This window comes from Colossoma macropomum, unplaced genomic scaffold (genome assembly GCF_904425465.1).
Source record: "Colossoma macropomum unplaced genomic scaffold, Colossoma_macropomum, whole genome shotgun sequence".
In the NCBI taxonomy this organism is placed as follows: Eukaryota; Metazoa; Chordata; class Actinopteri; order Characiformes; family Serrasalmidae; genus Colossoma; species Colossoma macropomum.
Window position 1 is genome coordinate 35,012,587 of NW_023494803.1, and position 14,731 is coordinate 35,027,317.

Sequence of the window (14,731 nt, forward strand, 5' to 3'; positions counted from 1 at the left end):
CCATGTTCCAGAGCCAGCGCCAGCCAGGGCCCGTGGCCACGCTCACCTTAACCAGGGTCATGGAGCAGGGGGAGGATGTGCGCTGGGCCATGGTACTGTGGGCGGACCTGGATAAAATCTGACAAGGGTGAAAAATTGTGTATCAGGTGAATAACTAGGCTGGTAGAGTTAATATAAAATTGCTGGCAAATTAACAAATTCAGTTTTGTCTTAGTAGGGCGGCAGGGTACACATTACTTTGATTTTCTTTTTTTTTTTTTGAATGATTCGTAGTTTTTAGGAGATTTGTAACATCCTATGCACAATTACAGATTGCATCATACGAAAATTAGACCGCTCAGCGCTGAAAGTGAAAGACATTCACCCATTAATCATATACCGTTCTTAAACACACAGACACCTACACATGTACGCCCACGTATACACAAACACAAATAGACACACACAGTAAGTCAGGTTCTGAAGTAATGCCATGAAGCATGTCTAACGACTAGATTTCTTAGCAGTGACTCACTTTTCTGTCACCCACGCCCATCCACACTTACCTGCCAATAAGAGGGCTTGGCCTGGGCTGCGTGTCATGGCGCTTTGCCCCCGGCGAGGGTGTGGAGTGCAGTGATGCAAAGTTCCTGCCCTGCTTGCTTCAGGAACTAAACAAATACAGCCTAGAGAAAGGGCCTGGCTGGGCTGGGCCATGTCTGTGTGTGTGTGTGTGTGTGTGTGTGTGTGTGTGGGGGTGTGTGTGTGTGTGTGTGTGTGTACTTGTTTTCATACACTTTCAAGACAAAATGTCCTTTTTTGTAGATAGAGCAGACGAAAACCATTTTCACAAGCTTTTTACAAAAGGTACTTGTGTCATTTTTAAAACTGAACAAACTTTTTTGTTCAGTTAAATGAACAAAAATATAAGTTAAATTTAAGGATAGGGTTTAGGACTATGCTTAGAAACATCTTTTTACAAGTACTTACATTATACATGGGATTTGTCATTATATATATGCACAGTCCTGTGCAAAAGTCCAGAAGGAGACCACCGTTCATTTATTTAATTTCCACTCAAAACAGTCAACTATGTTATTCCTTTTTTTAGTATCAGGAAAAAAGCTTAAAACATATTTAACAGACACAGAACATAAGCTTCAACAGCTAAATATAATATAATATCTGTTTTTTTCAGTATTTAATCTGTCCACTTTTTGACTTTATTACAGCTTCTATTCTTTTTAGGAGATTTACTCTTTTTGTTTCAAAGAAATTTGCAGGGAGATTTTCCAAAAAATCCAAAGTTCGGTCTTAGTAGTTGGTTGCATTTTCTGCTTCTCACGATCCAAGTGATCCCACGTTCAATCCTTTGGAATCCGTGGTCCTGAGGACACCAGCAGCTTTTTGTTTGATTTGTTAATCATCATGGTTAAAATAAACATGTAAAATATCTCCAAACCTAACCTTTAGCATGAAGAACAACATGTTGTAAAGCATTTTTTTAAACAACTGATGAACAGTGAGGTAATTAACAGAAGCCAAAATTCTGGGTAGCGGTGGCCCTGGTGTTAGAATATTTATACAGTATTTATATTATTTATGACTGTGTGTTTCTGCTGTTTATTTGGAATTTAAAAGTGTGACAGTCATATATGTCTATAAAGCACTATTTAACTGAAACCGTTGGAAATGTAAAATATAAATATAACATTATATCAGCTGATATTATCGGTTATCAGCGTTTTAGCCCCTTAAAACTGGTACTCGCCACAGAGCTTTTTATTTTAGTTAACCCTATTACATATATACATAAAATACATTTGGGACAGTATGCACATCCTGACGTTGTTTCAGATGTGTGTGCAGACTTGTGTGTGTTCTTCTGTTAGTATGGTCTAGCACACTGCCACTTTCTGAAATGAGTACTTTGCACACACACACACACACACACACACACACGGTCTAGCTGAGTCATGGATTGGAGATTCTGAAGTGAAATGCATACACAATCATGTCCTTTACATAGCTGCTCCACTGTGGACTTAAAAGAGTGAAAAACTGTATAATCTCACTGTTTTGACACTACTATCCATGTTAGTCAGGTTCATATGCTGTAAAATATAAAAAGTATGCTGATGCTTAGAAAACTGATACAGATTCAAGTGGTATTGCTTTTTCCTAATAACCAAAGCATGTTCCGTTTAGCTTTTGTCTGGCTCTACTTCAGTTACCTTCATGGTGTGTTAGTAAGCCTTGCGCCCTCATTCTTGTTCTGCTAATCGATTGTGCACGGCACCTTCAGCTAGCAGACACCGTTTGCCACAGTCTGCAGGACATGCTAACAGCCAGCTCATGTGTCAGGCAACAACCTTATTAGCCAAAACTGGATGTGTTTATATTACTTTAATGCTGCTTTCTTTGGCTTAAGCATGAAATACATGCCCTGGGTTGTTAGCGACCTCATTTCACTCTTTTTACTTCATCCATATTTTTCAAATAAGTGACAAAACAAAACATGAAATATAGTTGCATTTATAATTTTTTTTCCTGTCAGTAAACTGACAGTTGGCTCATTATAGATCAATTTGTGCATAAAAGTTCGGAGTCACTAACAAACAATCCTGAATTTAAGGGTTAAATTAGATTATTCCCTGTTTCACAGATTACCAAAAGTACAAAGTAATGCTTTAGAGTTTGCAGTCGCAGAAGGAGGGGCTGCTGTTCAGGTGTGCAGGGACTGCAGAAAGAGTGTGCTTGCTGCTTGCCTGTGCTTGTTTGCTGCCAGTGCAGAGTTTCAGTGTTCCTCTGGAACCACTCTGCAAGCACCACCCTGCGCTGCCACACAAACGGCAATAAGGCGTCTTAAGACAGACAAGTATATAGTTATGCTGACAGATATTTTTGTGCCGGTAAAATCAACCAATATTGTTCTACAGATTCATTTGTAAGCACTAATAATGTGTGGGATTGGACCAAATTCGCTTTAGAACAGATAGTGATTTTTGTGTGTGTGAACACAGTACATTTATTAGATGTTTTGTTAAATAGAACAGTGTAGTTTAAAGTGCTCATATTCATTTTTTAAAGTAGAAAGACTTTAATGTAGTGTATGAGCATTGCTAAAGTTTCAATTTGTACTCTCAGTCCATACAGTTGTATTCAAAAGTTGTAACACCCATGGCTGTGGGTTGAGGTAAATGCACATACATAAAAGAAAGCAAAAAAACACATTGAGAACATGGGTCTTAAGAGAACTACCTGCTGATTAACGCTGTAACACCTTTAGAGGTCAGCAGTAAGTAATATTTGTTTGAGCTGAGGTCAATTCAGAGCTTATGTGTTTCAACACAAAATAATCATCAGTAATTGAAATTGAAAATCAAACAAAACGCCAATCATCTAAATGTGCAGGTCCAGGCTTGAATTGGTTAGTTGAATCCAGTTTCTGCTTCATCAGAATTGCGTCTCCCTCAGCAAAACACTGCCATTGCATCATTGGTGTGTCACCAACGTGAGCCATGAGCCTGTTCATTAGCAGGCTGGACTCTGCTGTTGACCCCCAACAAAACACAGCATACGCCGAGTATGCACTCGTCATCCATCCCTGGATCACTTGTTATTTGTACCCTCACACATTGGCACAGGCAGTGGAGGTGATTCAGTAATTCCCTGTTCATTCATTGTGATTCAGTATTGCTGCTTTGCAGAAGCTGTGAGAATTGGATTTATTCCTTTCCGGCTCTTGTGTTATCCATTGGTGGAAGACTTTTATTTATTTTAATTTTTTTAATTGAATCTTCTCATTTCTCTGTCCTGCTTTTTCACCCTCCAATTCAGGTGCAGTATGTTATTCAAGGCTACCACAAGAGGAGAGAATACATTGCTGCCTTTCTTAGTCATTTTGGAATGTGAGTTTTCCTCCTCTCCCTTGTTTTGGAATAAAGAAATGCTTTGCAAAAATGGACAAAATGTATGGATAAAATTTAGGCTTCAAGATGACCACAACTGCTTTTTTTGGCCATGTTTTGTTGTGCTAGTACTTTTTATAGTTCATGTTTATAGATAACAGTATGTCCTACAGTGTCAGAAACCACACAGACAAGTCTATTTGAGATCACTAAACACGATTCAGGGCAACTGCAGGATGATTTTTGGCATGCCGTTTTGCACTATGCTAATTAGCGTGGTAAGCTTCCATTACTTGCCAGCTTTGTAGCTCCAGTGCAAAACTAAAGAAGCAAACTTTAGACACCAAACAAATAGGGGAAAATTGTGTAGAATTTACTTTTTCCACCAAACTTCTTTGAAATATATACATACACTGGTCCCAAAATGTATTTAAACGCTTTAGCCATTTGACTTCAGCCATTGGTAAACTTTAATGACGTTCTTTAGGTTACTTTATAAAATGATTTGTTTCTGAGAAACAGTTTTGGCACAACATCAGACTAATGTTAGACTCTTTATGTGGAGAAAGCATGGAGATGAATTGGAACCAAACTGCACTGGGGTCTGGGGCTGTTTTTCATACAGTGGTCTCTTTAACTTATGTTTATTGTTGAACTCATGAATTCAGAAGTGTACAAAAACAGTAGTTTCTTTGCAGACTTCTATAGACCTTTATAAAGAACGCTTAGCTAGACATTTTGGAATGGTCTGTACTAAAAAGAAAAATGCCACTCGGCATTTTGTTTCCTAACTCAATGTACAGTCTTATACAAAAGTTTAGCCGCCCCTGGTCAAATCAGTTTAGTTGATGTTTCAAGTGAACACCTCATCTACAGAGAACACACTTTTTGAACATTTTAATGTTTAATTACTGTTTATTTCCTGAACTTAACACATTGGCAAGGAAAAAGTAAACGTAAAATGCGCCCTGTGCAAAAATTGTGACACTTCACATTTATGGGTTTTTACCCGGTATGTAAACTCAAGCAAATAAGAAGAAACAGTGGACTAAAATTTTCAGGGAAATGCCATATTTAAGTTTGTTCCCTGTAGAGGATGTATTATGTTCTTTTTACTTACTGACTCAACAGAAAGTGAAGAGTTTAATTCAGTGTTACAGTGCAGTATTGTAACCATTTTTGAATATAATAAGTTTTTGAAGAGATTAACAGCTAACATATAGTGGGAAACATTTATATTTCTCAAATTAATGTGGTATTAATCACAATATAGCATTGATATTTCTTGTATGTGTAAAGCCCACTCCCTACAAAATACATCATGAGAAAAGAGTGAATTCTTTAAAGTGGTCTGTAATGTATTTTGTTTTTTACTGGGGCTGTTCAAACTTTTTCAAACTTACATGTAGAATATTTAAGATGTGTAGTTGAATTTATATAAGATGTGTAATTTAATGTGTAATTCTGTTGTCTCTGTGCAGGGGGGTGGTTGAATATGATGCTGTGGGCTTTACTAAACTCACTCTTCTACTCATGTGGAAAGACTTCTGTTTCCTGGTCCACGGTGAGTGTTTGATGGACATAACACACATGACCAGAAATCAGTCTCATATAAAATTACTCATCACTGATATTAGTGATCAGTGACAACATCCTGCCACTTGCCCTTCTCGTATAAGACTGCCCAGCTTTAATCCCCAGTGCTGCTTTCACTCTCTGAAGAAACTCATATTGTTCCATAGTTATGTCCTTGTTTCTGTTTTACCCTTCATTGTGGGAGCTGGGAATGAGAAGCTTTCTCTTTCTTTCTCTCTCATATTGTAGTGGACCTGCCTCTGTACTTCCCCCGAGACCAGCCCACACTGACCTTCCAGTCCATCTACCACTTCACCAGCAGTGGACAGCTCTACTCCCAGGTGCAGAAGTCCTACCCTTACAGCCCACGCTGGGATGGCAACGAGATGGCCAAAAGAGCCAAGTAAGCCAGGACACTCAAAAAAATGATCCTAATTTTAATGCTTAGTTGCTTGGTGTGAGTTGCCTGCAACATTTTGTCAGGAAACTGACAAAATGAAAAACTACCAACCTTGAGTATCAGCTCGGAGATCTCCCTTTCAGCCGTCCAATAAGCCATCTTCTATTCGTTTCATTTATTTTCTTTTCTACCGATCCATTGAAATCAGTAGTTTGAGAGTATATAGTTTGACAGGATCACAATATGCGTTATTTGCATTTTGTTTGGTTTCATGAAACTTGTCCTAGGAAGTTAAGATGCTTGCAACTGTTGCAGTTGAATTTCAAGTGAGTTGCAGGACACTTTACATTATGAAACTCAAGTACAATTCAGTTTCATGTAGGTTTTAAGCAACTAAAGTTGCATTAAGTTTTCGCAGTGTAACATTGAGTTTCCAGTCTAAAATGCTACGCTCCAACCTAGACTACATTGCTGTTTCTTATTGAAACTAGAATGAAAACGACAACCAGTTTGCGACCATGTTAATGTTAGCTAAACTGCATAACAAAAATGACACCTTATCCTAACATTGTGAACTTCCACATGCATACAAAAAAAAATATTGTTTGAAATTCATAACACCCTCTAAATTTAACTAGTTTTGACAAAACTGATTTGTGAGCTACAGTTTCTCATTAGGTTGAATGGCATTTTGCCATTATGTAAAGCTTGCTAGTTGCTACAGAAGAGTGCATTTGTGGCTGAAGCATGGATAGGTCAAATGAGTCAGTCCATGCTGTTAAAAACAGAGAGAGCAGATTGGTAGTTTGGAGCGTGGAATCTTTCACTGCTGTAGAGGATCTGCTGACTGCCTCAGTCCTCACCTTCACACATTCCACCTCTTTCATCACTCTGGCCTGCTTTGTCTGGATCTCCAGTTGACCCTGTCTCCAGCAGGCATGTACAGTGAAATGTTTTACTCTCACCTTTGGCCTGCATGGATAGCCACACCTCACTGCTGGAGAGCGTGATAAATGCTGGAGATAATGAATTCCCAATGTTTGTACTTTGGTCTCCATAATAGAAAATCCATATCTTATCATACCTGACCAGCAGAGTTTCTCCCTCTCGTTGTGTAAGCAAACAGTCTGGATGGCCTGTGTTCTTTAAAGGATCAGTGGCAAATAATATTCATGTCTTGAAGTTGTATTAGAAATTGTGGACTAGTATGTATAAATCAAGGACATCTAGTTTTATTTTCAGGCTTATATATATTGTATATAATGTACTGTGCAAAACTATTAGCCATGAAAATGTTGCTAATGTTCATCACAGTGATAAGGCAAAACAATATATAACAAAATAAATACAAATAACCATAAATACAGTAAAAAGTAAGAATAATTTATAGTTTTAAGTAAATGTATTGATATCTAGAAGAACACAGGTCTGGTTCTTGACTTCTCGCTGCACTCCAGCCATTGCATGCATTTGTCAGATTCCATCAGCAGCACACCTGATTTAATTGAAGGAAGGACTGATTAGATAAATTAGGTATTAGATTCTCAAGTAGAGCTTTGGAAAGGAGAGATATGCTGTTTTATGGTAAACTTTCTTGAAATTTGTCCTTTTCCTGCCTAAGTTTGCCCAGTCTGGGAGCAGCACATTGGGTGGTTAAGGGCTTTGCCCAAGGGCATAGCCAGGAATGCCCAGTCCGTCCCAGGATATGAACCCACAACCTTCTGGTTGCATGCTCACCTCTCCTACCACTAGGCCAATTGCGTTTAGTTGTATTTATTCTAGTGGTGTCAAAGTTAACGTGTTAACACAATAAATTATTGACCTCACACTTTTTTTTATATCATTAATACATTTTCAAGCCTTATGTAGTTCCAGTCTGAAGCCCAGCTGCTTGTGTGCTGTTATTGCTGTGATTCCATGATTGTAGCCCTCTCGTTCAGATACAGCTTTCGAATAGCAAGTTCCATTGATTTGTTCTCTTCATAAAAGTTATTTCCAGCTACTAACCTGCTGAATTTATTTATCGCTGACGTACGTCAGGTCCAAAGTATTATGTACAAGCAAAACACACCGCTGACACCAGCAATATCAGTAATACTGGTAACATTTAGCCCTGGAGGACGCCTTTGGATGGCTACACTGGACATCGCTGGCAGGAGATCTATGAATGAATTAATAACGTGCTGCAAACTAACAAAAATAAAGTGGAAAGCTCCAGTTTCTCTCAAAACAAGCCGTAACAGCAACATGAGGGCGAGAAGGCTACAATCGCAGAGTTGGAACATGAAGCTGTTGCTCTCACTGGATGTCACTGATGAAAATTGGAAACTACATTCACCCTATTTCCAAGTCCAGCCAGCGTTGATGTGGTTTCAGTTTCAAGTTGAATTATTAAAGGTAGTAAATAGAGGATGATGCTTATTTGTTCTCACACATAATTATAACAAATCGCAATGCTTTTTAAGAGGAAAACAACTTTCTTTACAGTCAGATTTGAGCCAACAAGACAAATGTGATTAATCGTGATTAACTACATGAACTAATATGATTAATCACTTTGTTTGGCAGTCCTAATTTATTCTACTGCTTTTCATGTATACTCTCCATGATGAATAGAATTACATATCAATTTCTCAGATGGCCTCTGACTTTTGCTCAGTACTGTATGTACATTTATTCTGAAAATAAATAAATAAATAAATAAATAAAATTTTAATTCTCTCTCTCTCCCTATAGGGCGTACTTCAAGAGTTTTATCCCTCAGTTCCAAGAGGGAGCGTTTGCCAATGGAAAACTGTAGATGCAGAACACGATAGAGGAAGATATATCTGCACATCTGAAATGAAGAGAAATGGCTGGTAAAATCTGTGCTGAAGAGAAGAGATGGCCTTGAACGAAGATACAGAACACTGCACGCTGTCCTTCATGTTTGAGAAAACTCTCCCAGATATGCACTCAAACCCGATGCCACCATGAACAGTCCATCTGAAAAATATTTACTGTTCTGCACTGGAGAGTCTAAACGGAACTGTGTTTACTAAACAGATTCAGGTTAACTGAAGACTCCAACAAGAGGGAAGCTTCTTTGTGTATGTATGTGTTATTCTTATCATGTTTTTCTCTTGTTTTTGCACAATGCCTGTTCCTCCTTATTTGAGAGAGCTAAAATAAATCCATTTTCTTCTGTTTTCTAGTTTCACATCACTGAACAGCTTTTTATAATTCATTGTACTTTGATGTAAAAGGTTGTATCTACTTTTGTAATCCCTGTCAGAATCATGGAAACATTAAGAGAAGGTGGTGAGCACAATGAGTAAATCATCAACTTAATACAATTTCAAATTCAGTCAGAACAGAAGCCATCAGCTTTCCACAGTAAGGGTACTGTGGTACTCATTTCATTCTCTTTCCATGCTTGTGATGGAGCGGTTATGGTAAACAAGAGTACTCAGCTCCATCAGTCAAGGCCTGCAGTTTCTATTTGAGCCCTTAACATCACCAACTGATATTACTAATGAGCTCTAATAAGCTCTCCTCCTTAGAGCCATAGAGGGTAACATAGTCCCTCAGCTATTACTGCTGTCCTAAAGTAGGTTATCTAAACCCATAACAATAGTAAAAATATTATTACTTCTGGGAAATAATGACTGTAATAAAAGTAGCTCTCCAAAAACATGAGTAATAGTAAAAACAATACAGATGTAATCACAAAAAAAAAAAACAGAATGAAATTAAGCCACCTCTTTACTCGGACCCTGCTACATGCCATTAACATAACAAACATGTCACTGTAGATGTCATATGCTGTCATGTTTGTCTTGACCCATTTTGTTGAGTAATACAATGTTTGATGTCATGGTTGCAAACTGGAGTACTAACTCAGGTACGCCTAGCAAAAAATAGCATGTGACATAAGCTGTCCTAACATCAAACACTATGGGATCTGTCATGATAATTAACAGTGTTACAAGACACTGTTATATTACTGAACAAATCTGTCACAATAACTCGTGACAGCATATGATATCTGCCATGACATGTTTACGGCATGATTATATCAGTGTTACAGAGCAGAGTTCAAGTTAATTAAACGCAGAAAATGAATTAAATGTAAACGACTAAAATGCAGATATAAATATATAGTTGAAAATATTCAGGGAAAGACATCTATTAACATTTTACTTGAGTAAGTGGAATGAGTTATACCCACTGCTGCTGCTGCCAGTCACTGTTTTGCTTTTGCCATTTTAACATGTAATGCAACAACTGCTAATCTGTATGGTGATTTTCAAAGTGGCCTCATGTAAATTCTCATTCAACACTTCTTACATAAAAATCCATTTTTTTTTGGATGGATTTGTTTTAGAATCAGTTCATTTACCAAAGATGGAAAATGAATTGTGAAACCGCAAGACATGTTAAGGCTCTTTATTTATAAAGCACCTTTCATACACTGCTGTCATTCGAAGTGCTTTACAATTGAGAAAATACTTTGCTTAAAGTTGCTTAAAAAAAGTAAATGAGCATAGAAATTAAAAACATGATTAAAACAATGCATTTAAAAGAGAAAATCATTCAATTAAACATCAAATTAGAAATGTATTTAGGATAGTTAAAAATCTAATTAGAGATTAAAAGTTAGATTCAGATTAAACAAGAACTGTTGATAAACTGTTGACTGTTTTAAAACTGTTGATGCTTTACTCCATATCAGAGATCAGCCTGATTCTCGCTTCATAAAGCACATTCTAAGCTATTTATATAACATATTTGAATATGACACACCTGTTATGATCACATTTCTGCCTTCAGCTACATGTGGGTTTGTGGAATACTCAGGCTCAGGAAAATACATTAAGATCAACCACCAAAACAAAAGGAAATGCATCAGACTTTCAGACTGGATGTAAAATGACGTCATGATAGTCAGTTGCTTTCTTTTACAGGCCCTTAAGTTCTAGGTATTATGCAGTTAAGTACAAACTCTAGAGTACTAAGTAATATTTTGGAAAACATGATAAGTTCCAAGACAAATTACACTGAAATGCCCACAAGGTTCTAGGTATTACCTGTGAGAGTGTGAGGTACAAACTCTAGTAGTGTGTAATGGTTTTGGGTGAAAAGTACCAGGTAGTTCTATAACATGAAAAGATCACACACAAACAAATTACAAATGGTCTTTGACAGTATGTACCTGTCTGTCACCTATAAACGAAACTCAATATGGGCTGTAAAACAAAGCAATGATTCTTACTGTGGTTTTACTGGGTTATGACAGTTTACCTCAGAGCACTATCTTTGTATTTTATGCTGTCATTTTATGGCATATAACTTACCCAGTACTTTCCAGTGTTTCCAGTTTATATTCCTGCTTAAACCACTTGACATTACAGTGAAATGTAGTGTGACCACCTTGTTACTCCAAATACTTTAAGGTATTTTACCACATCCTCTCTCAGCTGAGGTGACAGAACCAGAGCCATTTCAGTGTAGTTTAGTTAGACTGTCTTGGTGCTTGTAATCAAGGCATATTAGAGATTGTACCCCACACTTACCCAGTTAGTATCTAGAACCTGTTGGGCTTTTCTGTACAGTTTAGTTAAACAGTCTCAGAACTTGTCATCATGCTACCCAAAATAATCATCTAGTGCTTGGGAGGTTGTACTCTATGCTTAACTGGTAAATACCTAAAACTTACCTAAAGGCAAATTCCACCAGTTTTTCAAAATTTCTGTCAATCATTGAGACTCTTTTTTTTTTTTACAGTGGTGGTGATAGAAACCAGGGGTTTGCAATGTGTACAATACAAATATAGCCTTTTTAGTTACTTTCCAAAACCACCAGTGAACCTACACGTGCATGCTCAGTTTTTATGTGTGATGTTGATGATATAAAGTAGTGGCAAAACTAAAAGAAAAAACACATTTTCTTTGGGGACTTTTATGCCTTAGAACACCCTGCATTCACACTTTATTTGGAGTGGTCCTTTGTAGATGATTAATAAACTCTCAACAGATTATCAGTAACACATCAACAACATCAGTGAAGAAGCAGTAGTGAAGTGTCTGAATACATTGGAGTAAATATCTTGGAGATGTTCTGTTGGTACATTACTTACATTAAGTAGATGTATTGTTAATATGTTACTTCCATTACACAAAACCTAACCTTACACAACCTTAGCCAAAACCTAACCCTCACCCTGGCCCTAATCCTAATCCTAACCCTAACCTCAACCTGAAACCTAATCCTAACCCTCATATGTTTTTGATGTTACTGAGAGTCTGTTGAGTGTTTGTTTCATCTGAATGGAGCACTCAAAATAAAGCGTTACCTAACTTTTTAAGCCAAAAAATTGTCATAATAAAACAATGTCTCAGGCACTCGGCAGCATATTCGTAATCATTTCGTGTAATAACTTTCTGTGTGGGAGCTTTTTGCGGTAATAAACGCTTTAGACATCTGGTTCCTATCACCACCACTGTGAGCAATTCTAACTCAAAGTTTCTCTAGAATGGGGTGTTTCTCATCAAACCACTTTTACTGTTTACATTTGAATGATTCAGTTAGGCAGAAATTTTGAAATATTGGTGGAGTTCCCCTGCAAAACCCTATAAAAGAAAGTGTTACCATTTTGTTTCGTGTTAGTCCTCAGAGCACTGGAGTGTGTGGTGCTGCCCCAGTAAACAGCTGTTTAGTGAAACTAAAAGGGCATATTATTTCCTTTGCGAAGTGAAAGACACTCTGTGGGTTTGCTCAGTTGTGCACTATTTCTTGAAATAGTTATGAAGCAGTGCATGTATGTGAGAGGGTGGGTGGTGTTCGTGTTTCGTTATCAGCTTCTCAGAGGACTGAGAGCGTATTTATTCTGACATTAGTTGCATACGTGCCCAAATCCGATTGCTTCTCATCTTGCTAGATAAATTGTCAAGTGTCAGCAGCAGCAATGCTGATGATGCTCTTGTGAACATGTGTGAACACTAGTGGAGAAAATGTGAGTGCACTGCAACAGAGGAGACGAAGCCTCATACTGAGGGACTATATGAGCGAAAAGCACAACGAGAGAGAGAGAGAGCGAGCGAGAACGCCACTGTGTGCTTGCTTGTTTTTCATCATTAAGCACGAGGGTCATTGTCAAGGGTCTTTGTTGGCCTGGGGGCCGGCCTACTGCTATATTTATTGTTCGTAATGTAGCAACTGTCATGTCTAATTGGGAACTGTGGGATGAATGTATCTGGGGCATTTAATAGAATCAAGTCTCTTAATACAAGAATTAAAAGCAAGACTCTTTTAGTCTGTTTTTGCTTCCATCCATGCTTTGCACGGTAACCTTTACTGACCCGGTTTAAATCGCCTCACCAATCGCAGCAGTGATGCCTTCATTTTTACAAGAAGCAAAGACAGTGTGCTTAAATGCTCATGAGTGCTTTAAGTGGGCTTTGAGACATCACTGGATCACGGTTTGTCAGTTTTCTGGACTTTCTTGACACCTGAAACATTAGGGGTCAGTTTCCCGCACAGAGATTAAGCCTTGCAGTGTTCCTTTCAATGGAGAATGTCCATTCATAATGCTGTGTGGTCCAGGTCGAGGCTTAATCCTTGTATGGGAAACTGACCTTACGTCTACTTGAGTCTGCATACATAATACAACATTTTTTGAGCAATTTCAATGTAATTCATACAGTTATTCATATGCAACATACTTGTATCGATACATAAAACCATTTTAAAGCCATTGAGATTGTTCTACGGACGTTTTAAGTGATCTACCTGAGCCACTGGGGACACAGATTCCTGGCCCTAAAATGAGGTGTAGTTCAAGCTTGTTTTTGGAAGATGCATTCTCCCCCCCTCACGCTCTCTACTTTTAGTACAGAGGTCTTGCCTGCCAACTTGGCTGTTAATACGCTAAATCCACTAATCCTGCCTTATTTAAACCATCTCGATGGCAGCAGGCCGAAGAAAATAAGAAGCTTGGCAATTTAAACGATGCTTAGATTCATTAATTGCCATGGCATTATCATTCCGAGCCAGTGATTTAGCCTATGGAGGATCATGGTGTACTACTGTAGCTACTTGAGGAAGTTTTTTAGCAAAGGTGTTTTTCAGCAAACTTATTTTAAATGTATGAAATAACACCCAAGTCGACCATGAAACCCAGTGAATATGCCATTTGGACGTTAAAGAAAATGGTTGGGCTATTATGACAGTGTAAGTTATTATCAAAAGGGAATTTCACAGATTTGTTTGAATTTCTGACCAATTTATTCGTTAAGATGTGAACAAATACTCCATTTTAGAGAAACTAGTTCACAGTGGTGGTAATAGGAACCAGACGTCTGAAGAGTTTGATTACTCCAAAAGCTCCATCACAGAAAGTAAATACATAAAATGAGAATGAGAATGTGAAGAATACGCTGCCTGTTTGTTGAGGCATGTATGATAGTTTTAAGAAGGTAGTGGCCTAAAACTTTTTTTTTAAATGCATTCATGGTGGAGAGGCACATGCAATGTGTTCTAAGGCAAAATAGTCACCAAATAACACTTATTTTTTAAGATGAATGAAAGATGATTTTACCATTGCCAGAATTATTTGTAGAAACTCTGATGGTTTTGGATTGAAAGTAAAAAAAGCCACATTTGTGTTGTAGGTGTCAAAACCTCCGGTTCCTATCACCACCAATCAGAAGAAATCAGGACTGTTAAGTTTCTCTGCAGGGCACAACTCTAAATAACTTTGCTTACATCGCAACAACTGACTTATGCAAAAAATGGTGGACTTCCCCTTTAACATTCTACATTATGATAATTGTGCTATATTATGTTAATTAATCCCTGCAGGCATATTTGTAACTTAAGCTGAATA

At 37.7% G+C, this 14,731-nt stretch overlaps 1 protein-coding gene across 2 annotated transcripts in view; it reads left to right on the forward strand.

The window, feature by feature from the left end:
- The window catches only part of babam2 (BRISC and BRCA1 A complex member 2), a 104,153-nt gene extending 95,099 nt beyond the window's left edge, over positions 1 to 9,054 (forward strand). For both annotated transcript variants that reach the window (XM_036593623.1, XM_036593624.1), the window contains exons 9-12: positions 3,820 to 3,890; positions 5,372 to 5,454; positions 5,715 to 5,868; positions 8,602 to 9,054. In XM_036593623.1, the coding sequence (XP_036449516.1) occupies positions 3,820 to 3,890; positions 5,372 to 5,454; positions 5,715 to 5,868; positions 8,602 to 8,665 (372 nt within the window). In that variant the 3' untranslated portion in view covers positions 8,666 to 9,054. The remainder of the gene's footprint in view (positions 1 to 3,819; positions 3,891 to 5,371; positions 5,455 to 5,714; positions 5,869 to 8,601) is intronic.
- The last annotated feature ends 5,677 nt before the right edge of the window (positions 9,055 to 14,731 follow it).